Raw genomic sequence first — 27,592 nt, 5'->3', positions numbered from 1 at the left:
AAGTGCTCTGAGAATGTAAATAGACATTATTTTGGACCACGCTATTAGAGGTAACATTTGCTTCTTGCAATGTCAATAATTGGGAAGCAGGAAAATAGTGTTGTTGTTTTTTTTAAAGCAACCTTAGAAAACTGAACATAAATATTTGATATCAGTAATTAATTGAACATTAATATGTTTGCTTTAGACACCAAAATATAATTGGTATTGCAGAAGTGGGTTTCCTCAAGAGACCAAAAATTAAAATCAAAAGAGAAACGCTTTCTAGAAAATTGGATCTTTCTACTTTTGTAAACATCCTTTCTCTCCAGCAGTTAGATTTTTAATTGAGTACTTCTTTGGTCTTAGCACTTGCTTATAGAACTAAAGTGACCATGGTCTTCAAGGTTAATTATTAACACAAATCTGAGAAGTGCTCAGAACCATGAACTTAGGAATGGAGAAAAACAGACATATACAAACCAATTGAAGATAGATTTGTGTGTAAATCTAATTTTCCTCAGAAGAAAAATAGGCATTTCTTTCAACATAAGGGTGTATTCAGATTAGCTTTGCATATTAGTAACTTATTTAATATGGCAATGGGCAAAAAGCAATCCATTAAAAACCAATTTTGCTCTTACCACAGGGTGTTTTATCATTTGATGTCTAGCATTCAATCAGAATGTAACAATCCTTTAATATTTTATGAGCAGAAAACAACTCATTTGGGCATGTAGGCTTCAGAAACATGAACGTTTTTTGTAAGCCTTGACAAATTTCCAGAATGGGCTTTGCAGATGATGGCAAGCGACAAGTCAAACTAAAAACTTAAACTTATGACTATCACAACATTGGGGAAATTATTTTTCAGGACAGATGATGGGCATGTGTTAAAAAACATAATGACAAAACTCATAGGAAAAGTATCAGTCCCAGCTCATTCTCCCACTTTCTGAAGTGTATAGGAAGTTTTCTGAACTCCTTCAGGGACAAGGACCACATCTGGTTCCTTTGTACCTGCAGTGTCCCTCATAGTCTGTGGAATGTTGTAAGTACTGGATAGATTTTCATTGAACAAATTAATATATGTGTTTGTCATCTTAGGTGAAGAGAGACTGCTTTGACAATGCCAGGCCTCAGCTGTCCAAGCCCAGTCTCAACGTAGAAACCAGGCCTGAGTGAGTTGTGGCAGAATGTTGGGAGTCTTCTCTCCATCAGAAGGTGGGAGATGGAATAGTCTTCAGTGCACGAAGAGCATCTGTGGCACCTCCAGGGACCCGCGAGGTGTTTGCCTTCATCTCCACTCTGTTATTTCAGCCCACAAATGGAGTTCTGCCCTGATCCTGGATTGACCACCAGGTCCTCGAAAGGCCAGGAGTGCCACTCTACACCTGCCAGAGGTCAAGCCCTATCCCCTATTCTGTCCCCACCCCATCCCCAAGCACAAAATGAACATTCACCTGTGGAAGACTACCTGCCCAGACTCTTGCCAGCTGAGGTCCCCTCTGCCCACTGGATGGGGACCCACTGACCCAGAGGCCAGCCCACATCAGGGTCATGTTTACCCTGCCTGCACCTGCTCTGGAATTCAGCCATCTCTTCCAAGCTATTTCCCCCAAGTTGAATACAAGCTGTTTCCATAGAGCTCTTCTCACTGAGATCACTGCAATTTCAGCCAGAAAATGAACACAACTACGCAAATCATCACCCAAAATACTACCAATCCATTTCTAGACATTCTGCTCTGGAAAGAACCTGGAGGTGTAGGAGCACAGTGCGGTTTTTGAGTAATTCACTCAGGGACACAAGGCCCTAAGTAGCAGAGTTGAACTCAGTTCCCCTCTATTCCCAGCAATCTCTACCTCCTACACCAGATCACTCTTATGTGTTTACTTTTAGCAGGACAGACATATGTCCCTTGGGCAAAGGAGAAGAGCAGATAGCTGGGCACGGCATGTCATAGAACACGAGTGAAGGTACACATGGAGAGTGGGCCTTCTGCTGCCATCAAGATGAGCATAAACAGCCAAAGGTTGTCATCAGAAAGGAGGGGACAATGAAGGGCAGTGCAGAGCAGTACCTTGGACACAGAAACACCTGCCTGGTAGAACACCACTACTCACTCCAGTTCCTGAAAATTAACTCCCAGATGGTCCAGACATGCTTTCCAGCCAGCAACTTTCACCAATTTCCCCCACGAAATTGAGATAAACATGAAACAGTCACAGTTATCACACGGAGGAATTCAGCAGGATTTGTTTGATTTAGGACTTACATCCTTAAGCTGAGTAAACAGTAAGCAATACTGCAGACTGACATCTCAGCGAGTTAGTGTAATTAGGGAGTAAGAAGGATAACTCAAGTCAAGGATCCACGTAGACAGAAATCTTCACATTTGGTGAGCTGTAAACCAGAGTAGATGAATGCAGAGATCTCTCAGGTTACACTGCTACTGTTCCAATGCAAAAATGCTCATGTTCCATGTCATCATCAGCTGCTTCCTCCCATGAGCCCATACTGGAAAATGATAAAGTTTTCCACTTGGCCAACCAGGCTCAATTTCTTAGTATTTTTCCTTACTAAGTATCAAATTTTCTAGTTTATTTCAGCAGCACCTATAGTCAGTTCTACACTGTAAATAAAACATAACTCTCTTTCCACTGTAATCATCAGATTCCTCCCATTAATCATTTCAGGCCATTATTTTAAGCTCTCGAGCAGGCAACTGAATATTTATGTTTTCACAGTAATACCAAACACCCCAACATTCTTCTGGTATAAACAGTTTTTTCTGGTGCTCATGTTATTAAGCCTGTGAGGAAAGATTTATATGTGTGCTGGCTTCTAGATGTTGGATGGAATGGAAGTAAACCACTTTAAGAAGGTTCAACATCGACAATGATAATGGGGACAGGTTAAATCACATCCACCTTCGTAGATTAAAGCCAAATTACGCCAATGAACGAAAGGCAAGAAAATTATCATCCTTTTTCTGTATGTACTCTCATAAATTTTGTGATATAAGAAAAAGAGCAATAAAAATATTGCTGACCACATTTTTCATTTTCAGCTACCCATTTTCTTTAATAATTTCTTCTTTCTTAGAGAAAGTATTCCAAACAACAGAAACACTGGGAGCAAGGGAATTTCATTAAGGTATTCAATTTTTCCTTATAGAGAAAAACTGCTTTGAAAGAAAGAAAAGAAAATGATCCACTGGTAGGTTATAAACTGGAATTTTAAAAAAGAAATCCATAGATTTTTTTTTTTCCTGAACAGAAGCAAGCCTGTTTTAATATGTACTCATTTTCATGATATTTGAAACTCAGCCACAATTATCTGCAAATTTCTCCATTCCCATAGGTTTTAATCACATTTACTTCCAGACCAGACATGAAAAAGTATGTATGCTGTAATCCTGAGCCAAATAATCATCAACCTGTCCATAGTGATGACTATAAGAAGCTGTCGGCGTCTTGGGATTTCTTCGTACAGGTAGGGGCACAACCCCGGAAGCTGGGACTCTGACATCTTCACACCCATGTAGGAAATAAGTATACTTACGCAACTCGCCCACTTTCAAGATCTCACATAGCATCTTGGTCAGCTCTATACTACTGCGGCCAAAGGGACATTCATGCTTGTCTTCTCGGCTACTGTTCTCAAGCACAATCTGTAATGGGAAAGGGAACAGATTAGAAAGGAAATTCAATTGTGGAAAACATCAAGAATATCAACTTCATTCCAATAGATGAATACATAGATCCACTTCAGATCCCTAAACGAAGACTCTTGGGGCCAGGACAAAATAGTACTCCAAGTATACAGGACTGAAAAGTCTCATTTTCCCCCCCCAAATCTTTGACAACCCTCTTCAACCCTGTAAGAGGATATTTTGCTTGTTGGTTCCCATTTACACAGAGAAGCCTGTGGAGAGTGTTTTGGAATAGTACAATAAAGACTTTTTTACTTCAGTGACCAAACAACTCTCTTGTCCTACCATTTCTGTCCTCTTTTTTTGGGAATAGTAACTCCTTCTGTGACTTCAATCTCAAACTTCAATAGGATATTTTCCAAGGAAGTCCATATTCTATTCTTACAAGATCTTACCCTCTGGCATCAGTTGAATAAATCATGCCTGGAAAATGTAACATGATGGACCAATCAGAGTCCTTCCCTGAGACTTCATACTAAGAGAAAAACTGGGGCCAGGTATGGTGATTCACGTCTGTAATCCCAGCACTGTGGGAGGCCAAGGCGGGCGGATCATTGGAGGTCAGGAGTTGGAGACCAGCCTGGCCAACATGGCAAAACCCCATCTCTACTAAAAATAAAAACAAAACTATCTGGGTGCGGTGGCAGGTGCCTTTAATTGCAGCTAGGGCGCAGGCTGAGGCAGGAGAATCACTTGAACCCGGGAAGCGGAGGTTGCAGTGAGCTGAGATAGTGCCACTGCACTCCAGCCTGAGTGACGGAGTGAGACTCCACCTCAAGAAAGAGAGAAAGAGAGAGAGAAAGAGAGAGAGAAAGAGAGAAAGAAAGGAAGAAAGAAAGAAAGAAAGAAAAGAAGGAAGGAAGGAAGAAAAGAAAGAAAGAAAGAAAGAGAGAGAGAGAGAGAGAAAGAATGAATGAATGAATGAATACTGGCTCAACTATGCTGACAGTGCCCCTGGGGTGTGCACTTAGGAGTTACCAGGATGTTGGCCCTTAGAAAAAAGAAAATAAAACTAAAATGCAAAGTAAAACAGAGACGAGAGACAGCAAGAGACTTAGAAGTGTTTGAGACTGGTTCCACCTATTCCTACTGGTCCCCCTGTTCCTACAGCACAACTACTTCCCTGTCTTTCCCCTTTGGTTGCTCAGTCCCTCCTCTGAAAATCTTTTTGTCCGTCTAATAAATCATCCTCTTTTCTTAAGCTAATTTGAGATGTTCCTATCACTCTCAACTAAGGGAATTACTCTACACACAGATTAAATAAAAGCAAAACAAAATAACAAAACTCTCAAGTTATGGAACTTTATCCATGTCTAAAGCTTCCTCTCCAAAACTCATCTCCAGTAAGAGTTGTCTGGGACTTCCTTAATAGCTACACCACTTTGAATGATCATCTCTCAGTAGCATCTACAATGATGCTGTGCAGTGACTCACTGTTCTGTCACCTCTACAGAATATGAACTCTTCAGTGGCAGGGACAGGTGTTTTATTCACTTCAACAGTATTAATTGAGCACCTATTATCTACCAGGAAGATGGCTGAGTCCCATAAAATAGACAAGGGCCCTGACCTCATTAAGCATTCATTCTAATTGAAGGACACAAAAACAAAAGAGGTAGTTACAGTTTATCGCAAGTGCTATGAAAATAAAAAATAACTTGTTGAGTGACAGAGAGTAACAGGGAATGCTTGGGGAGGGGAGTTTAGATAACCAGGTGATCAAAGAAGGTTCTCGGACTATTGAGAATCAAACGATGAGAAAGACCTTGCTATGTCAAGGTATGTGAGAAAGAACATTCCGGATAGAGATGAAGGTCAGAGCCCACTGAGGTGAGCTGGGCAGTGGGCTGGCCTCCCCAAAACATATGCACTCAGTCTGCCCAAGCACAGACAGTTTCATTTCACTCAGCCTTTTCCTTTTCAGGGAAACCATTCTGGTTCTAACCAGAAATTCCCATTCTGGAAAGCGGGAGGGGAGAATAAGTTCCATTAATCAGTGAATTTTATTTCCCCTCTAAATATTTTGTATCTGAGACAGCCAGATCAGAGAGCAAATCTGAAGCTCCTGATGATGGGAGAAATGAACTGAAAAAAAGAAACAGAACCAGAAGACAGAACATAAAGAGAAGACAGAAGACAGGTAGTTTTCATCAGCTCCCAGCTCCCAGCGAGCACATTCTCTTGTATTTCACATTAACGTTCTATTAACAATTCATGAGCACATTAATATTTAATGAGGCTGTGATCTGCATACACTGTAGGTAGAATTACTGCAGCCAATAAATGCTTGGGAAACATTTCCAAGGCGCAGTTTATTAGCAGGCACTAAATTAAGTAGTAATTTAAGTAATCAATATGTAAATCAGCTTGGAGAAATCCTGCTCTTTATTTTTTAATGCACCATCCATCTTATCATATTTACCCACCTAAAGAAAAATAAACCCGCCGCCTTCTTGACTGATCTCTGTTGTCAAGGCAGACACAAATATTTAAAGCTACTGTGTAACTTTTAAGATCAACCTTCTTACAAAAATATTGTAGAAAAGATTATAATTATGAATGCTACTAGTTAGATATTACTATAGTGAGAGATAATTCTTAAGCTGGATGATAGCTTTTATTTAACACATTGAGACATCTACATTCAATTTCGACATTCTGACATTAACCATGTCCATCAGAGACATTTTGAAAAGCTCCATTTGGACATATCAAAGCATACTTTTCATCTTTATTTTCCCCCTTACTCTTCAGTTTTAAGAGCAAATATGCTAGAACAGAAATCACAATGAAGTACTAAAAGGTGCTATTACCACTCATCTTAGAATATATCACACACCAAAATAAGTTCTTTCTGCATATTTTATTTAAAAAAACTGGATATCCGTGCAATGTGAAGTTATATTTTATAAAATGCTTCATCGTTTACCGAGTATATTTATACATTCTCTATCAATTGATTTCCAACAAGTCCATCCATTAATAAAGTAGGTATTATCAGTCTCTTAAGAATGCTGAAACAAAAGGCAGAGGTGACTTTCTAGCATCCCAGAGCTAGCCTGTGTCAGTCCTGGAGTTCAATTTTTTTTTTTTTTTTTTTTTTTTTTGAGATGTAGTTTCACTCTTGTTGCCCAGGCTGGAGTGCAGTGGCATAATCTCGGCTCGCTGCAACCTCCGCCCCACCAGGCTCAAGCAATTCTCCTGCCTCAGCCTCCCGAGTAGCTGGAATTACAAGAGCCCACCAACACGCCCAACTAATTTTTGTATTTTTGGTAGAGACGGGGTTTCACCATGTTGGCAGAGCTGGGTCTTGAACTCCAGACCTCAGGTGATCCCTCTCCAATGACCAAATCTCTTCCTGTCTTCTTATAGTTTACAAATGGGCTTCACATACATATTACCATGAAAATCAGTAGGTTTCATGTCTAAAGAAGCTAACGGGACTTTGATCAATTTCTTCTATCTCCTTGAAGTGGTCTATAAGCCCTGTTCCTCCTAGACAAAGCTATAAGGTTCTATGTCATCTCATTTATCCCCTGAAGATGACAATTCCTCATGGTGAGTGACCAAAGCTGCTGCAGTGTCCCCACAGACTTTACTTCCATAAATTCCAGGCTCTCCTCTGAATGCTCTGTGTTTCTTGTCGCTCTTCTCCAATTACGTAGATCAGGAACCTTTATGGCTTGGGCCTGACCATGAAGTGTTGAGTCCAAGGCCAGCCTCACTCAAGTATGAATCCCTTATCTGGCTCTCTTGTCCTGCTTGCCTCAGCATCACATGGCTCATTTATATTCACTTGCTTGTCTCTGACATACTCTCTCTTCCACTTTCTGTTTAAGCTCTCTCTTTTGGGTGAGAGCCCAATTCATTCTGTGCCTCCTGAAGCCAGCCCTGGAGCGCCTGATGGCTTCTTCCATGCCCTGTCACCTGTGGAGGCTTCTCTTCCACTGTGAACCTTTTCCATGTCACTTTGACTCTAACCTAGGGTCAGGTGAGGCATAGTGGCCTCCCCACAGGCCACACCAAGGACAGTATGTGTGAGGTGGTACTGTCTTGTCTGCAAAGAGAGGGGACACAAAGGAGCTATGAGAAGCACTGATAATGTGCAGACCTTGGACAAAGGTGCCGCCAACTAGGATGAACTTCCATGAGGCACTGCATCTCTCTGTGAGATACGAAGACCTTACATAAAACCCACTTCATGGGACTGTTGTGCATATCAAGTCACACAAAAAAGGCAAAGTCCCTAAAACTGCCTTCAGAGAGTTCGTGTTTTTATCTCTTTATTGTGTTCTCTCTTCCTGTTTCTGCATGGCCCATGGCCAACATTTCATGCAACACTTTTACCAGCAGCTAAACCAAAATCATGACTGCAGTGAGACTGGCTCTCTGATGACAGGCTTCTAGGGACTCATGAAAGTAAGCCAAAGGCCTTCTGGTTGTTTTAGCATGAGAGGCAGAGAGAGAGATAAAAGTAGGTCCTCACCTGCTTACACCAAGAATGCAAGATAAAAAGTCCCATGTGCTGGTGTTTAAGCAGGGCTCTCCCGCAGGAATGCAGGGTGACAACAGGTGAAGAACGAACAAGGACCCTGTTGTAACTAAGCGAGTTATAGAGAAACGCCACACTTTGAGACAAATTATGGAGTCCTTTATTAGCTGGTGACCGAGAGACAACTAGTGCTCAAAATCCTCTCAGCCCCGAAGAAGGGGCTACATTCTCTTTTATACTATGGTCTAAATAGGGGAGGGGGAGTTTAACTGAAGCAGTTTTACAGAAGCAGAACAGGGAAAAAGTTAAAAAATTAATTGGTTATAGAAGCAGTTACAAAAAATAAACAGTTCCAGGTGCAAGGGCTTAAACTATCACTAAGAAATAAATGCAGGGGCTTTTAGGTGCCTTCCACCGAGCACATTCCCAAGAGCTGCTGGTACACCCTGCCTCTATATCTTATCAGCAGGTGCATTCCTGGATGTGCTTGGAGTCAGCTTGCACTGGTTATTCCCTTAAGGGGGATAAAGGGGACTGCAAGTGAAGACACTAAAATGGAGTCTGTCCAGCTCTCTCTCCTAGGAGAGAGTCACTCAGGTTAAAACAAGGTAGGTTATCACAACCCCAGAAAACAAGTCAATGCATGACACGGTGTTTCTGGCAATAAAGTCCTCAAACTAAAGCGTTCCAGCTGCCATAGGGCAATTGTCCTCAGAATCCTTGTCAATGTCACAAATCTGTTTCCTGACCCACTGGAGATCTTCTCCCATGCTAAATCAATAAATAAGCAAGAAGCCTCATCAGTATCAATGAGATCTCCCCACACTCCAACACAGCATCAGTGTCCCCTTAGGAATAGTATCAGGCAACTCCCCAGAATTAAGTGTTAGTCCTTAGATCATATCCTAAGACCCAGACCTACTCCAGGGTCAAAGAGTAAGCCCAGTTTTGATTCCTCTTACGGAGACTCAGGAGTCACAGGGGAGTCACTTCTCCTACATTCCCCCTTGGTGCCAATGCTAATGATGATTGGTCCCAAGAAAACTGAAGACCATCACGAGAAAGAACCCTGAGCTGCCTCAAGGAGGCTGCACAAGAGGTTAATTGTGATCATGAATTTCAATCAAGTCCAGAGAATTAAACAAACATGTCCAAGCTCTAATAGGATGGTTTTAAATGAGCAGAGAGAGAAGAACACTAAAATTATAGAAAGTGTGCGAAGCAGACAAACAAAATGGAACAGATCAGAACCACAGGCTGCTAGTTCACCAGATCTACCTAGAAAGGAAGTGAGGCCTGGAAGTAAATAAACCCAAAAGAAAAAAGCTTTAGGGATGCCATCAAGATGGCAGCAAAAGGCAACAAACAGCTAACAGCTAACATTTATAGAAAGCATTTCTCTCTCAGGCCTTCTTTGAAGGGCTTTGTACAGATTGTCTCATTCCACACACGTGTACCAGCACATGACAAAATACTAAGCCATCTCACTGTACGGATGAGGAAACAGAGACAAAGAGATGTGTCACCGGTCCAAGGTCACATAGCACAGAAATAAACAGACCCAGCATGGAAGCCTAGATGGCCTAACCCCAAAGCATATATTCTTGGTTACCAATTCCTATTGAAAACAGAAAGGGTGAAATATTACAGTAATAAAGCTTTCAGCAGGAAAGGCCTTCACATGGTCACAAAGGAGTGATCAGCACTGTGGCTCTGGACAGAAACAAACTTCCTGGATCTATTTCTAACAGACAAAGTCTACTTCTTGGTGACTTTGTACATATCACTTACCCTCAGTTTTCTCCATAAAAATGAGTGAAGGAATACTTATCCATAAAGGGTTGTAAAGATTAAATGGGAAAGCAAAATGGAAGTAAAGATTTCCTTAGTGCCTGAAACACCTCAAACACTTGATGGAGACAACTGATACTACTATCACCATAATAATTACATAAATGCTTGTTCCAAGGTATTACTATTTGCATTTCTGAAATATTCTTATAGCTCTTGGGAAAAGCTGTTGAAAAAACATGACAGAAAACAAAACACGGTTGCTGTAGCAGTTATTAATCTTGCTTTTTTTGGTAAAGTAAGGACTTGGATGAAATAAATAATATTTCTGACTTACATGGGTTTCCTCAAGTTCTTTTAGCATCTCTTTAGAAAAGTGGTTCTACATCATTCTCAGCAAACTATCGCAAGGACAAAAAACCAAACACCGCATGTTCTCACTCACAGGTGGGAATTGAACAATGAGAACATTTGGACATAGGAAGGGGAACATCACACACAGGGGCCTGTTGTGGGGTGGGGGGAGGCGGGAGGGACAGCATTATGATACCTAACATTAGGATACCTAATGTTAAATGACGAGTTAATGGGTGCAGCACAACAACATGGCACATGTATACATATGTGACTAACCTGCACATTGTGCACATGTACCCTAAAACTTAAAGTATGATAAAAAAATTAAATAAATTAAAAAAAAGAGCAGAGAAGGCTGGGAGCAGTGGTTCACCCCTGTAATCCCAGCACTTTGGGAGGCCGAAGCGGGCAGATCACGAGGTCAGGAGATTGAGACCATCCTGGCTAACACGGTGAAACCCCGTCTCTACTAAAAATAAAAAATATATATATTAGCCAGGCATGGTGACAGGCACCTGTAGTCCCAGCTACTTGGGAGGCTGAGGCAGGAGAATGGCGTGAACCCGGGAGGCGGAGCTTGCAGTGAACCGAGATCGCGCCACTGCACTCCAGCCTGGGTGAGAGAGCGAGACTTCATCTCAAAAAAGAAAAAAAAAAAAACAGAGAAAGGACCAAACTAATGTTCGATAATTTTCTTCCAGTCAAGAGGTTCCTAATAATGCTGGACAACTTCCAGTTTGGAAATGACCACCTCCCCGGGTGTTGTCTAATCACATTGTCCAAATGCTACGACAACAACTTCTCAAGAAACATCCACAAACTCAGGTGATCTTATGCCTGAGTGAAGAATATAATTGTTACTGTAAAATATATTTGGTGTGTTAAAATGATATGGTACTGCAAAATAAAGCATTCTCAGAATGAAAAAAAAAAAAAGAAAAGTGGTTCTAACTTTAATGTGTGTCAGAATCACTTGGAGAACGTATTGAACACAGGCTGCTGGGAGGCTCCCCTAGGGTTTGATTGAGAAGGTCTGAGGGGAAACCCACAAAAATAAGTCAGTAAACCAAGTCCTAAAGTTTTCTGAGACAATGAGGGGATTGAGGGAGACAGAGTTAGAAAAGGATTTAAGAGAATATTTAAGAGTTATTTTCAGCAGCACGCTCTTAAGTATAAACTCCATCCCTTCACCTTCCCTGAGCTTTAATTGGTCATCTAGAGAGAGGCGGCCATCCATGGTATGTCCAGGCTGCGGAGACCTCAGGTCTTTGGACAGGGCCAGCGCTGCCAGGCAGCGGAGATGAGCTTTCAGAAGATTGGAAATGACCAAGTTAAGAATGTGAGTATAACTGATGACCAGGGAAAAGGACAAAAAACTTAAAGCAATATTTCCAAGAGCCAAATAACAATGTATCCCAGGAAAAGGAGAAAAAGAGTATAATGGGTCAGACTGGTGGAAAAAAAAAAGAAAAGAAAACGCACACAGGGAACTAAGATAAATAACAATCTGGACAAATGAGAGGAATGGTATAAAACCCAGCTAATGAGGTGAAATGCTTCCAGAATAAAATTAGGCAATTGCACATACAGAGGCATAATAAAGGCCATAAATATAAAATGGCAAGGAATTGACTGGGTAATGGTATAGTAATTAAAGCCTGGAGCTTCATAATAGACCTCAAATTGAACATTAATCAACCAAAAAGAAATGCTCCCTGCACTTTGATACAGTGCAACAAAAGCAGGACGCGTGGAACACACAGAGCAATCACAGCCACATTTTGCCGAAAGGCCCTCCCTTTGAGCTTCACCTCAGGTAGCACAAAGAGGGCAAAGGATTAAATAACAGCAGGATGACTTCTGTTTGTGCCTACACAGTAATCACAACATTACTGAGGGAAGCCAAGCTGACTATTCAAAGGCCAGGAGGTATCGGGGCAATCCCCCAGCTGACTCCCCCACCAAAGAAGCTAGGCTAAGATCTCCCCTTTTATGTGTTCCTGGGCCCAAGGATGGGTACAGGTGTACTGGGCACCTGTAGGCTTCACTCCAGGTTTATTTAAAGCAATAGTTCTCCAACTTGAGCTTCTATTAGAATCCTCTAAAAGCTTATTAAAATGCAGATTGCTGGACTCCTCCCCCAGAATTATGATCAGACATTCTGGGGTGTACTCACGAATCTGCCTTTCTAACAAGTTCCCAGTTAACACAGATCTGCCAGTTTTGGACCACACTGTGGGAACCACTGACTTACAGGTCTGTCACATCTACATTCCCAATTTCCATCATTAGCAAACCTTTTGTTTTTAAAGACATGCAAAGCAATGAAAGTAGACAAAAAAGAAATAAATCTGATTGGTTTTGGTTTGTTTTGTTTTTCTTGTGACTAATAAAAAAATCATTAATAAGAGTCAAAATCCATAGAGAGAGAAGGCAGAATGGTGGTTGCCAGGGGCTGAGAAGTGAGAATGGGGGGCCACTGCTTAGCGGGTATGGGGTTATTTTTGGCATGATGATGATGTCTTTGGATCCACATAGAGGTAGTGATTGCACAACACTGTGAATGTACTAAATGCCATTGAATAGTTTACTTTAAAATGGTTAATTTTATGGCATATGCATTTCATCTCAATTAACAAAAAAGAGTTAATACATATTAGATGAATACCATGTGCAAACTCGCAAGTGTTTAGCTCATTTGGTCCTCACAAGCCATTGAAGTGGGACTGCATTTTACAGATGAGGAAGCCATGCCTTAGAGCTTAAATAAGTTGCATGCTGTTTAGGAGGAACACTGCTATGGTTTGAATGATGGTGCCCCTTCCAAAGTTCATGTTGAAACTGAATCCCCAATGCAACAGTATTAAGGATGTGGCCTTTGGGAGGTGATTAAGTCATGAGGGCTTCTCTCTCGTAACTGGGATTAGCAGTCTTATAAAAGGGCTTGTGATTGAAAGGAGGCTCTCACTTGCCCTCTGTCCCTTCTACCATGAAAGGACATCATGCTCCTCTCCTCCAGAGGATGCAGCACCAAGGTACCATCTTGGAAATAAAGAGCACAGCCCTTACCAGACACCAAGCCTGCTGATGCCTTAATCTTGGACTTCCCAGTCCCCCAAACCATAAGAAATACATTTCTATTTATAACTTACCCAGTCTATGGTATTTTGTTATAGCAGCAAAAACAGACGAGACACTATAGGGGTTGATTCATAAATGGCTCAGGATGACAGTCCTACAGGACAGCCAAGGACAGGGCATTGGGTGTGCCCTGTCATACAGAGGGGAGCAAAGTGTGGCATTCCTACAAAGTCCTGTGGTATCATTGAGGCAGAATTCCTCTACTGCATACTCTTTAATGCAAACCACACACACTTCATTGTAATTTTTAATTACAATGTAATTAAATTACATTGTAATTACAATTACATTGTAATTCACATTGTAAATTATTTTGCAGACATATACAATCCCAGTACTTCTCAAACTTTAAAGTACTCACAGATCACCTGGAGACCTTGTTAAAATGAGGATTCTGACTCAGTAGATGTGGGTTGGGACCTGAGGTCCCACATTTCTAAGCTCCCAGATGATGCTGACGCTGCAAGTCCAGGGTCCATATTTTGAAAATCAAGGCACTGCTTCCCCAAACTATCAGCTGAATTCTAGCCCTAGTCCTTCCCAACATCCCTACAATGTATTACCCTTTGGCCAATTCATTCATTCCATGAATATTTTTAAGCAATTATTGCTGAGCAACTTGCTAGATATTAAAAATACATGTATGAACAAAAGTCCATTTTGAGGGTCTTGCAATCTGCTTGGAAGATACAAGGACATGGGATTTGTAAGATGGGCCAACTTCACTTCCTTTTATGTACCTCTATATTGTTTGCATTTTTCACAATGAAGTATCACTTTGTGCATTGAAGGTGTACATGAGATGCAATGGGCAGACAGGGCTTCACGGAGAGGGTGAGCCTTGAGTTCAACCTTGAAGAAGAAACTGATGTCGAACTCTCTCCTAAGGCATCTTTTTAACATTCCACACCAGAAGTGAGCTGTGGAATGCAAGAAAGACTAATTACAATGGGAAAATGGATGCTGAATAAAGGCAGAGAAGCCCCTGTGCATCTTGGGCAGTATTAAGCAATAAATCTCACGATCACATGGCAGAGTTTTGACTCGCTCATCATTACATTACTGAATACAAATGCCTCACATCTGCTTCACCGGAGTGCAAAGATACCAAGAGGTTTGGCTTTTGTCTGACAGTGACTGTTGGATGAAAAATTAAGCTTGACATTTCTCAACCCTGACTTCTTACTGAGAAATTGTCACCACTGTCTGAACAGCTACTGCTGTCTTAAAGCAAAGTTAACCTCCACATATATTGTCTGAAACATATTTGAATATAATTCACTTTACAAAACAAACACATTCCAGGAAAGCTAGTGATAAAATGAATCTCTCTAAGTCAGCTCCCACTCACCTCACTTTCTCACTTAGCACATTGATTTAGAAATTCACTCTGGTTTGGGAGAATGGACTTGAGAAGATGGAAAGGTGAGGAGAGAGAACTATTTCTTACTATCCTCTTCTGGACAAATAATAAATTGGCCATTTCAGGAACATATTATCAAACAGAAAATGTTAATTTTCTGATTATGCACATGACAAGTTAGCTACAATGAAAAAATTGACTGAAATCTAATTAAGAAATTAGGCCATAAGTTGTTTTACTTGAGGTTAAAAAAGCATGTGAAAAGGAAATCTTTTCTTCCTATTACATCTAGCTTTTTAAATGGAGTTCATCTCATCACATCTCATTCTGTGTATGAATCATAAATCTTGACTACTCCTGCTAGAGGAAGGATCTCCCTCTGGTACAGCTCTCCTACTAGGCTAGGCCCAGACATGGCTCCCTCCTAGGGAAACTGCCTCCCCGACACGCCTCCCTGACACTGCCCCTCCCACACCTGTCTCAATTTTCCCTCTCCTTCAGACCCAATCCAGATGTCACTTTCTCCATAAAACCTTATGCAATAAAACCTTATGTATGGTTTTCCTAAACAAGCCTTTGAAGTGTGGGCTTTGGCCCAGGGAGATTTGCTTCTGAGTTTTTTCATTAGCATGGCCACACCGTCCCTGGGGGCACACCAGGTACAGGCTTCATTGCAGAGACTTTCCAAGTGAGTTTTCTCCCAAGTGAGATAAACTTTTATCTGTATCTTTCTTACAATAATTCCCATTTTATGCCCCCAAATTATGGTAAAGTATATGTGTCTTACCTTCCCTGATAGAGTCAACCCCTTGAGGTTGGGAACCACTTCCTCACTTGTGAATCTCTGACATTGCAGCAGAGTTGCACATACAGTAGGTGCTCAGTAATGAAGCAGTTATTGAACAAGTGCATGGACAGTACGAGACATGACTCTGGCCTCTGGTGAGGCTGGCAGTGCCCACAGAGGGTTCAGTCAGCTTCTCCATCCCTTACATGAATACCAACTTGTCTGGATTTAGCATGAATGTTTCCATAACTTATTACATCTATATGTTCAAATGCATCTTAAGTGAGTCATCCCTGTCCTCCATATTCCCTATTCTATGTCATTTGTGGATTTAATCAGAAGCAAGGGTTTATGTGATGCACTGCGAACCTCTAACTTCCTTCTTCATCAGGAGGCGGCTCAGAACCCAGAGGCTACTCAGCAGTCAGGGCACTTATTCCCACAGAGAATTCAAGCTGGGGAGAAAACTCACTTAGAGACTCTCTGCATTGAAGCACGTGCCTGGTGTGCCCCCATGGACGATGTGGCCACGTGGATGAAAACACTCAGAAGCAAATCTCCCTGGGCCAAAGCCCACACTTCAAAGGCTTGTTTAGGAAAACCATACACTCAACCTTCTTTGTGTATTATGAAAATAAACATTTACAGAACACTGGAATGTGTGAAAAATGTCCTTCGTTGTGTGTTTATGGAAAACACTTGGCAAGTATTTGCTATAAATGCTTCCTGTAAATGTTGTGAGTGAGAAGCAGCAGGAAAATGTATGAGATGAGAGGGAGCCAACTCCCACAGCAAAAGAATGTCCCCTTCCCTTCCACACACCCCACGCGCTGCCTCCACTCTGCACCCCTCTGCCGCCCCCTTCCCCAAACGAGGCCCCAGGGATCTGGGAGCGTGAGGGTGGGGAACAGAGCAGGGACAATCTGTGAAGGGGGCTCCAGGCTCGGCATTCCATGTTGGAGTGCAGAAAAGAAAACTGACTCGTGTTTCCTAGGTGATGATGCCCCCTAATAGGATTTCCTTCCCCTTCATGCATATTGGTTAACAGTTCTGATTCCAAGTCCCCCATTCCAGCTGGAAACATGGCCTCAACACCCACCCGGTCTTCCCCACCTGAAGACTGGCCTGCCTCTCAGTTAACTCTTGGACGCTTTCAGGTGAAAAGTAAAAAGTGGAAAGCAAGAGACTCAAATATATTTCTTTAGAACTAGATGCACGGGACATTTCTCTTAATTCCTCAACAATGGACAAAGACCTCTAATGATATGAACTGAAAAGGGAAGAGAGTGTTGCAGGCCACAGCAATGAACGCTTGTGGTTTTTACCAGGAAGCAACCTTGACCGCCTCCAGATTGCCCTCTGGGATGAACCAGGTCCTCGCCTGCCACATGAGGTATGTAGTGGGTACTGCAGAGAGGCTGGCTGCTCTTGGTTCCCAAGCAGCCTCCGTGATAAACAGCCTGTGTTGAAATATCAGGGAGATTAATTACCTCGCAGATGTTACATGCCAAAAAGGCTACTTTTTTTCTTCATTTCAGAATTCTTTCCTTTTTTAAGAAATAAAAGGACACAAATCCAATGTGCTTAAGCCTGCCAAGGCAAAGAGGCCCAGCTGCCTGGCTGTATTTGTATCTGCGCAGGTGCCCAGGGAACACCAGCCTCACTCTCAGCCTTGTCTCCAGGTCCCCTACCTCTGCTCAGAGGTCCTCACATCTGCACCTGACTGGTGCTAATGACAAACATCCTTACACAGCAACTTTTATGCTGATTTGCAAAATGATTTATTTTAAGTACATTTCTAAAAACATAAACGTTAAGTCAAAAGGTCTCAGCATTTTTGCCACTTAAAGTATACCTACGTAACAAACCTGCATGTTCTGTACATGCAGAACATCCCAGAACTTAAAGTATAATTTTTATATATATATAAGTATTGATAAACCATAATCTAAAAATGATGTCATTTCACACTTCCCAAAGCAATGGAGGAGTTCCCTTTAAAATCATTTCACCGGCTCACCTAGACTTATCATGGGAAAGCAAAATCCATAGTCTCCTCTGATGGAAGAAGCAAGGGGCTATGGGGCCCCCCAGACTCTCCCAGTCAGCCCCATGATGTGGCTCTCCCCAGCCATGGACCAGGACAGCCACTCCCTAATCCTGAAAGAATCCAGGATTTCCTCTCCTCCAAGCAGCTGCACCCTTGCATGGCTGGGTATGATGGTGAGCGTAGGGGATTTTTTGGTAAGCTCTCTGGGGAAGAATTACTACATCAAATACATATTTATGAATTCAGAGAATTAAGAAAATTCTGAATTCAGAAAAGACTGTCAGTTACTTCACTATCCTACCCCCTTTACCACCACATTCCACCAGCATCAGCTGCCCCAGGACCATGTGGGCCTCTCTCTTCCTGTCCAGATCGTCTTTTGTTTGTACTTCAGCCGTTCTGACAGTAGGTTCCTTGGGGCTCTTGGTCCAGCTCTGTGTTCTCTGCAGGCTCCTGCCCTGAGAGAGTCAGTAAGAGAGTGTTTCTCACCTCAGGCCATGACTTGGCATTATGGACTGGACACATGACTCACCCACTGAAAAGATCAGCACACGTAAGTTAACCTCACCCATTCCACAGTCCCTCATACTGCTAAGAAGAGCAAATGGGATAATGCATGAGAAGGCAAAAGCACCATCAAGATCCAGTGGCTGGTGCTAGAGCAGGCTAACCAGCTGCTGCATCACTTTCAAAAGGCTTGCAGGCCATAGACTGTTGGGAGCTTGAAATCAGCCACAGCAGGAGTATTGATACCACAGAAACCAGCAAATGCTGCAATACTAATCAGATTTTTTTTTAAGAAAAACTTTTGTACTAGCATACTACCAAATTCAATGTAAAGTATTAAAAAGTCACCACCAGAGCTGTCTGGGTCCAAAGTCCCCATTTGCAACTTACTATCTATTGTAGCAATGGGCAAGTTATTTGACTTCTCTGAGCCTCAGCGCTCTCATCTGCAAAATGGGTACAATGATAGTGAGAATTCAATAAGGTAATGCATATAAAGTGTTCATAACCATAGCCTGGAAACATTCACTACTCAATATAGTTTAGCTTTCTTTTTGTTCCTACCATATGAAGAGTAGAGCCCCAAGCTGCCAAGCTATCAGCAGAACTGACCCTTCTGTTGAAAACTAACTAAATGTTGGTCTTCTTTGTCATTTGCTTATAGAGAACTCATGTCTGCTCATGGAACATATGCACATCTTCATGGCTTTCATAACTGAGACTTGTTGTAAGGCTTTATCCTGTGTAGCTCAAACTCTGCCCAATTTGATGGTCCCACCAGGTCAAGGAAAAAGAGATTCCTTCCAAGTTATGCTTCAGTTTTGATCTTCTGACACATATCACTTAAGGCCATAAAGGACTTCAGAGAGGGAAAAAAGAGGAACACAACGCTATTCAGAGATTCAACACACCCTATCTTTCATCATTCATTTAATTTAGATGGTCCAGTGACAGAAAGTAAGGGAATAGGGCAAAAGAGATGTTTCCTGCTCAAAAATTTCATGTTTGAGAGAGATAATAATCAAATAATAAAACATACGATTACATAATTTCAAACTAACTGCTATAAAGGGAGTGACATGGAAGCAAAACTAATGAAAGAGGAGCCTAAAGGGAGAGGTTCTGCAGGATTAATCCGGGAATAAGTGGGCAAGCAGGGAAGGGATGGAGAAAGCAGGAGCTGAGTCAGCAGAAAAAGCACATGCAAGGGCCCTGTGGCATAGGAGCATCACCAGTCAAGTACTGAAATATTGGCTAGGCTGGCCTTCCTGATCTTCGCAAATGCAAGTTTGCAGACAGGTGTGAATGACATTAACCAGAGTCTTAGATTTGAAAAGTCTCCAGGTATCAGGACCAGTGTCACAGAGCAGCATTTGATAAACCAACCAAAGAGAGGTTAGTTGTTAGGGTTGTTATATCCGTTATTAAAATTGTTTCAGTTGCTTTATAAAATACAAGAAAAATATTGTCTATTATTTATGATGTATGCCAAATTTTGGAACCTTGGGTTTTACCAGTGCAGGGAAAAAGTTGATAAAATTAAGGTCAATGTAAAAATAAAATTACCTGACAATGTCAACCACTACTGGGTGCACCAGGTGTACAGCATAGTTCCTAAGGGGGAAGCTATTTTTAACTAATACAAAGGGACATTTGGGAACATTACCACCTAAATTTTATTATACCAATACAAAATGCCTTCTGATTTGGTAGGCAGGTTGCTAATACTGGCTGGGCTCTGGTCACATGAATCCTATTCAAAAAGGGAAGTCAGCAGTGACTCACCCAAGCCCAAGCATCAGCATATCTGGGGCAAGGCCATTTTGGGGCATACCGATATAGTTTCTAATTTGGTTTTCATTCCAGGACGGACAAAGGCCAGAAAGGCAGCTGCATTCAGAGAGGTTAGAGTGTGTTCCAGATAGAGATCTACTTCTGTGGTTTCCATCCATGGGGTGAATCCTGCCAAAAGGTGGAACACCAGAACTCTCTGGGCAGAGTCTTGCCACTCACTCGATCCAGGCATGCATTTAACAAATATGTGCTGACCATCTTCTGTGTGCCTGGCACTGCTCTGGGCACTGGGGTACCGCAGTGACACCATGGATACTCTGTGCTTTTATGAGGTTTGCTGGCTAGTAAGGGTGAACAGGAAATAAAGAAAACAGTGAATATCGAGCACGTAAGAAATGTTAAATTTTGAGAGAAATAAAGGAGGTAAGGTAGACAGGGAGCAAGAGGATGAAGTCAGTACTTTATATCTGGAGGTGACAGAAAGCTGCTCAGAGACTAAAGGAAGTGAGGCAATGAGCCATGTGGCTACCCAGGAACAGATTCCTAGGAAAGAAAGCAAAAAGTAAAAGGCCCAGAGACCAGAGGTACCTGGTATGTTCAAGGCCAACAAGGGTGCTATGGATGGAATTGTGCCCTTCCAAAATTCACATGTTGAAGCCCTAACCCACTACATAGCATGTGACTATATTTGAAGGTAGGGCCTTTAAAGAGGCAATTAAAATCAAATGAGGCCATTAGGGTAGGGTCTGAATCCAGTATGACTGGTCTTTTTATAAGAAGCAGTGACAACAGGGTGTGAGTGCACAGAAGGATGGCCATGTGGAGAGGCAGCAAGAGGGCAGCCGTTTACAAGCCAAAAAGGGAGGCCTCAGAGACACCAATCCTGCCAGTAGCTAGATTTTAGACTTCCAGCCTTCAGAGCTGTGAGAAAATAGAGTTCTGTAGTTTAAGCCACCCAGTATGTGATATTTTGTTACGGCAGCCCTAGCTGATCTCTGTGGGTGGAGTTGAGGGAGGAAGGAGTAGGATAGAAGGACGTAAGGCTGGAAAGTAAGGCTGGAAAGCCAGAACACTGCAGATTCTTGAGAGCTGTGGCAAAGGTGCTGAACGTTTTTACTCCGAGTCACTGGAGGTTGTAGGCAGATGAGTGATGTGATCTGACCAATACTGGAAGAATCACTATGGCATCTTTCCTAACGTTCTGGCTACTGTGTTGAAGACAGAAAAGATGAGCAAGTGTGGGAGCAGGCAATACCAATCAGAGGCTGTTACACTATTACAGGAGATACAGGAGACAGGTTTGATGTACTGGATTACTATAATGGTGGCTGAAGTGGGGAAAGGAGGTAGGTTTCCGGAAAGCAGAGTCAATAGGATTTTGAAAGTAGAGTCAATAGGATTGAAAGTAGAGTAAACAGAATTTGCTGGGGTTAGTTTGTTGGTAACTGGGTCTTAATGGAATAAAGAGTAACTCATTGAGCCAGAGACTTTAGTCACTGGGTTGGCCTATCAAGGCAACCCATATTCAGCGCCATGAAACATTTAAATAGCAAAGTTCTGAGTAGGTTTAGCCATGCTGAACCCCTATGGAAGGCAGAGCCATTGCTAGAATGATATTTGTAGCAAAATATCAATGAGGAATTCAAGCAATGGAGAAAAATATACAAAATCAAGCATCAAAGCTTCCATTTTAGAAAACTAAAAAAAGAACAAATTAAATCTAAAGTAAGCTGAAGAAAAGAAGTAAAAAAAAAATAATGGAGCGGAAATCAGTGAAATTGAAAACTGGAAAGCAATATAGAAAAAAGTAAAATCAAAAGCTAGTTTTTTGAAAAGATCAATAAAAACAACAAATCTCTAGCCAGACTCAACAAGACGAAAAGAAAAATGACAAATTATTAGCATCAAAAATGAAAGAAGAGTCAACTTTATGGATCTCATGTATACAATAAAGGAATATTATGAACAAGTCTATGCTCAAAAATCTGATAATGTAGATGAAATGGACCAATTCTTTGAAAGACACAATCTACAAGAACCCACACAAGAAGAAATAGACAATCTGAATACACCTATATCTATTAAAGGAATTGAATAAATAATTAATGACCTTCCAAAATGGAAAGTATCAGGCCTGGATGGTTTCATTGGTGAATTCTACAAAATATTTAAACAAGAAAATGATACCAATTCTCTACAATCTGTTCCAGAAGGTAGAAGCAGAAGGAGTAGTTCTTAACTAATTCTATAAAACCAGTATTACCCTAATACCAAAACCAAAGGCATAAGAAAGAAAAAAAATGCGGATCTATATAGCTCTCATGAACATAAATGCAAATATCCTTCACAAAATTATCAAATAGAATCCAACAATCTATAAACAGAATTATGCACCACAACCGAGTAGGATTTGTTCCAGGTATGCAAGGCTCATTCAACATTAAAAAATCAGTTAATGTAAACCATTGTATCAACAGGCTAATGAAGAAAAGTTGTATAGTGGTATCAATAGATACAGAAAAAGCATTTGATAAAATCTAACACTCATTCATGAAAAAAAACTCTCAGCAAACTAAGAATAGAGCAGTTCCTCAGCTACATAAAGAACATCTACATAAAACTTTTCGCTAACATCATACTTAATGGTGAGAAACTTGACTCTGCCCTAGGATCAGGATCAAGGCTAAGATGGTCCCTCCTATCACCCCTATGTAACATCTTACTGTCAGTCCTAGCTAGTGCAATAAGAAAAAAAAAAAGGGTGTACAGACTGGGAAGGAGGAAACAAAACTGTCTTTGTTCACAGGGGACATGATTGTCTATGTAGAAAATTCCGAAGAATTAATACATAAAATCTTGGAACTAATAAACAATTACAGCAAGACTGCAAGATATTGGCTTATCAATTGTAACAAATGAGCCATTCTAATGTGAGATGTTAATAACAGAGAAAGCTGTGTGTGGGAGAAATGAGAGATGCGATATATACGAACCCTCTGTACTTTTGCTCAACTTTTTTATAAACCTAAAACTGTTCTAAAACACAATGTCTATTAATTAAAAAATTAAAAAGGCAGAGAGGTCTGCATTCTCTTGAGAAAAACAAAAGAGAGAGGAGTCCCAGAAACCTTTCCCCTTCAAAGAAATAAGAAGTGAGCTGCAGTTCTTTGAACTCTTGCATTACAACAGTTAAAGCAGAAAAGGGAGAAGAAATAGCGAAACCCCAGCACAGCAGCTGCTGAGCTCTGCACAGCTAAGGTAGAAAATGCACATTTAAAGGTGGAAGCTTGGTCAATTACAGCAGAAAGAAAGAGGGCTTGTCACAGAGCAGGTACTGTACTCAATAAATATTTAACTAGCTAAACAAGACATAAAAATGGATAATTTGGGCTGAATTTGGAGAACTGGGTTGGGGAAATAATGGAAAGATACTAACTGGATCTAAGATAGAGAAACGACAACAGTTACTGTGAGCTAAGTCTTGGCTGGTACCTCAGTGAGGGAGTCAGGCACATGTGAGCCTTCTGAAGTTTTTAACCTTTCATTTCACATTAGACTTGGGTTTACAATATGTCAACTACATATAGTTCACTACACAGCTTAGTTTCATTTTTTTTCAACAAATCCATCACTGTTTTAAAGTCCCACTGTGTTTTAAAATTAAAAAAAAAAAAGAAAAAAGAAAAACCAACAACAATAACAACAAAAAACCTTCGGAGAATGCTAAGTAAAAAACTCTGAAACCTCTTTCACCAAGGACTCTCCAAGATGGGCCGCTTTTGCATCAAAACCATGGAAAGGCAGCCTGGGTCACCCTAGAAAAGTACTACATGTGCCTCGGCAGTGACTTCCACGGGAACGAGTATGTGGGCAAGGAGATCACCATTATCTCTGGCAAGAAGCTCCGCAACAAGAGGGCAGGCTACATCCTGCGTCTGATGGAGGATATTTGGAGAGGCCCAGTGAGAGGCATCTCCATCAAGTTGTGGGAGGAAGAGAGAGAAAAAAGGAGAGATAATTATGTTCCTGAGGTCTCAGCCCTGGACCCGGAGATCACTAAAGTAGGTCCTGACACTAAGGAAACACTGAGACTTTGGGGCTCTCACAGACTGTCCAACCTGCGGGTCACTCAGCCTACAGTTGGGATAAATTTCAAAACACCACGTGGAGCTGTTTGGATTTTTCTGCAATGCTGTGGTATTTTCAGTTAACCTGAGACAACGGCAAACAAACAAGCAAGCATTCTGAACCTAATGCTCAGCTTGGAGTGGTACCAAGAGAGACAAGGAGATAACTACCAGCTTTCAGGTCTGCTTCAGATTTCAGACACCTCATCCAGCACCAGAAGAACACAGGTGAACATCCGAGGTGGTGTGAGCATACCACGCAGGCACTGCTACAGTCAGCTAATAGAGGTTTGTGGAATCTGCCCTCCCTCCCTGGGACAAGGGGTCTTCTGAGATAAAACCAAGCCCACATTTAACAATGATCTCATCCTCATGCTTGAAGCATTCCAATCAAATCACTGGCTTTGGAAGTCAGAAATTCTTCCTTCCAGCTCAATTAGTAAATCTAATCACATATTCACACTCTCAAGGGGTCCCGATTGTTTGGCAGTAACAGCTTGGTTATTCACAATCAACGAAATTAATGCCACTATTTTTAAAACATGAAAAAATCCTGCATATACAAACAAGCCTCCAAGCTGTGGACCTTGGTCAAAGAAAGAACAAAAATTAAAGCCAGGAAAAAAGTAAATGATTATGAGACAAAGAATCATTTCAAACTCAAACGTCCCAGCAAGGCTGTGCCTTTGGGGTCCTTGTTATTCTAAACTGAATCCTTTCTCCACATCACCTAGAAGAAAAATGTCACTCAGATAAAAAAAGGTTCCTTTACATGGAATTGTGTGTTTAACTGGCAACATATAATTTTATTTAAAAAAAATGAAGAGCAATTGCTGTTGAAGCCATTTCAGGGACGAGAGAAGGTGAGGCTCTGTCAGCACAACGGGAACAAAAAAATGTTGTGCACTAAGCGTTATTCCAATCATTTGCTTCATAGTTAAGTTTAATTGCACATTACACACTGTCCTGTAATTACGTCGCTTGGAGAACTGCCAAATTCCCCTTGAAATGTTAGAAGTCCCTTAGTTCATTTTAAAGTCTCGGCATCGCCTCCATCAGCACCCTGCCTTAATGCACAGAGGCTACTTGGTTCCTGCTCCCTTCAATGCAGACCGGTGTCCTGCAAGGGATCCACTCTGTGGTCTGACTCCTGGTACAGAGGGCTGATGATGCTCAGAGCTCCCAGAGCACTGGTCCAGTGCAGTCTGTTTATAATATACTCGTGTGACTTTTTTTCTTTAAAATTCACAACAGGAGAAACTGGGAAACATGCCTCTTCCTTTTCTTCAGTCTCAGGAGGTTGAGATTAAAGCTCTTCATTCTCAGCCAGGGAATAAACACCCAACCAAAGATGAAATGCCTGCTTTCTGGGAGTTTACAAGGATGAAAAGATAAACACCGAGCAAATACATATGAAACTCTCAGAAGACTGTACATCAATCAAGTACTACTTTAAGGAGTGGGAATGGGAACAATCAACTCAAATGGTTGAAGCACCTTCTATGTGCTGGTGGTGTGCTCAAAACTTCACAAATGTTATTACAGGCTATCATCATCAACGGGCGCTAACTCAAGTGCCTTCAAGTACCAGGCAGACAACTAGAAAGCATGAAGCAGTCAGCCATAATACAAGAAGGTGTCTGGGGCTCTAAGTTAATTGGGGAGGGAGGGTAAGCCCTGAAAAAAGGCCATCAAATTCTCTTCTTTTTAAAAACACTGGGTCAGTGAAGCAAAACACATCTGTAGGACTCATTTGAACTGTGACTACCACCTCCATATGAATCTATAAGCCTCTCAAAAGCACACAGTATGGACAATGGACACATATTATCTGGATTTAAAACTCAGCTCTGGTACTACCTTAGCTGTGTGACTTTGGACAAACCACTTAACCTCTCCATGTGTCAGTTTCCTCGTCTGTAAAATGCAAACTGTAACAGTGGCAACCTCAGAGGGGTGCTGCAAAAAATAAATGAAAATACTCAGCTTAGTTGTTCTAGTCAGCTCCAAACATGTGATTGCTGTGATCACTGATGTTTAGCTCCCTGACCGGAAAAGCTGAGAAGAGATTCCCCAAAATTATTCTGAACTTGAGGTGGGCCTTAAAGAGAAGAACAGAGAGATCTATAGATTGGAAGGAAAGGGCATAAGGTTTCTTTATCTTCCCATGTCTGGGAACATTGAAGGGAAATTACAAATAATGTACGTTAAGTACTCAGAACATAGTAAAGGCTCAAAAGATAGTAGCTTTTCTCACACTAGGTAATTTCAGAGCATTTTCTTGAGGTTTCTGCCTCAAAAAATCCAGGCCTCCCTGTCCCAACCATTAGTTAGGATCTAAATCATTATTTCTCCCAACTATTTTTTGTAAGTATGATGTACTATGCATGCATCATGAGGAGGAAAAACCCACTTAAATGTTTTAAAATAGTGTAAACTAAACATACTTTAAATTCTTCCTCTGTTTAAAAAACTGGCTATAATGAAACAATCTTGAGAAAACAATTCTTCAGTAGAAATAGCCATCTTTACTCATAGACTTACTTACTTGACATATTATAAATATTTGTCTTCTGATTTGGCATAATATTAGAAACATATATATGCTCTGTCTCACAACTGGAAGAAACTATTGTGATTTATCTTATTTTTAAAGGCATTTCTATTTTCCCCCCTCAGGAAATTCATTATCTTCTATAACAGTCAGCCAGTATGCAAAGATTTTCCAACTAGATGAAATGTTAATCATAAATTATGAGGGACACTGAAGCAAGAATTGCAAGGTACTGTCTCCAGATTGTATACATTAATTATGTGATTTTTTGGGTAAGCAATTATATCTCGATAAAACCAGAAAACAAAAAAGAATTGCCAGATATGTAAGGAACAAATAGTTTCCAAGATTTACTTTTAAATTTTTTCCTGGAAACCTCAAGATTATACAAATTCTGTTGGGTAACAGCTTTGTTGGGTAGGATTTTATCAACTCCTTGGGTAGCAGTTTAATTAAGAAAATATTTGGGGTCCAGGTTCCAAGATGGCCAAATAGGAACAGCTCCAGTCTACAGCTCCCAGCATGAGCGACGCAGAAGATGGGTGATTTCTGCATTTCCAACTGAGATACTGGGTTCATCTCACTGGGGATTGTTGGACAGTGGGTGCAGCACACCAAGTGTGAGCCAAAGCAGGGAGAGGCATCACCTCACCCGGGAAGCGCAAGGGGTCAGGGAATTCCCTTTCCTAGCCAAGGGAAGGGGTAACAAACGGCACCTGGGAAATTGGGTCACTCCCACCCTAATACTGTGCTTTTCCGACGGTCTTAGCAAACGGCACACCAGGAGATCATATCCCATGTCTGGCTCAGAGGGTCCCATGCTCACGGAGCCTCGCTCATTGCTAGCACAGCAGTCTGAGATCGAACTTCAACCCAGCAGCGAGGCTGGGGGAGGGGCGCCCGCCATTGCTGAGGCTTGAGTAGGTAAACTA

The 27,592-nt window shown here is 41.4% G+C and overlaps 1 protein-coding gene across 10 annotated transcripts in view; it reads right to left on the bottom strand.

The window, feature by feature from the left end:
* The window catches only part of ELMO1 (engulfment and cell motility 1), a 595,247-nt gene that overhangs the window by 248,542 nt on the left and 319,113 nt on the right, over window positions 1–27,592 (bottom strand). For all 10 annotated transcript variants that reach the window (XM_054496891.2, XM_063667384.1, XM_063667385.1 and 7 more), the window contains one exon: window positions 3,547–3,655. In XM_054496891.2, the coding sequence (XP_054352866.1) occupies window positions 3,547–3,655 (109 nt within the window). The remainder of the gene's footprint in view (window positions 1–3,546; window positions 3,656–27,592) is intronic.

Source organism: Pongo pygmaeus, chromosome 6, assembly GCF_028885625.2.
Source record: "Pongo pygmaeus isolate AG05252 chromosome 6, NHGRI_mPonPyg2-v2.0_pri, whole genome shotgun sequence".
In the NCBI taxonomy this organism is placed as follows: domain Eukaryota; kingdom Metazoa; phylum Chordata; class Mammalia; order Primates; family Hominidae; genus Pongo; species Pongo pygmaeus.
The sequence above is the reverse complement of the archived record's forward strand: the minus strand, read 5'-3'. Positions and strand labels throughout refer to the sequence as shown.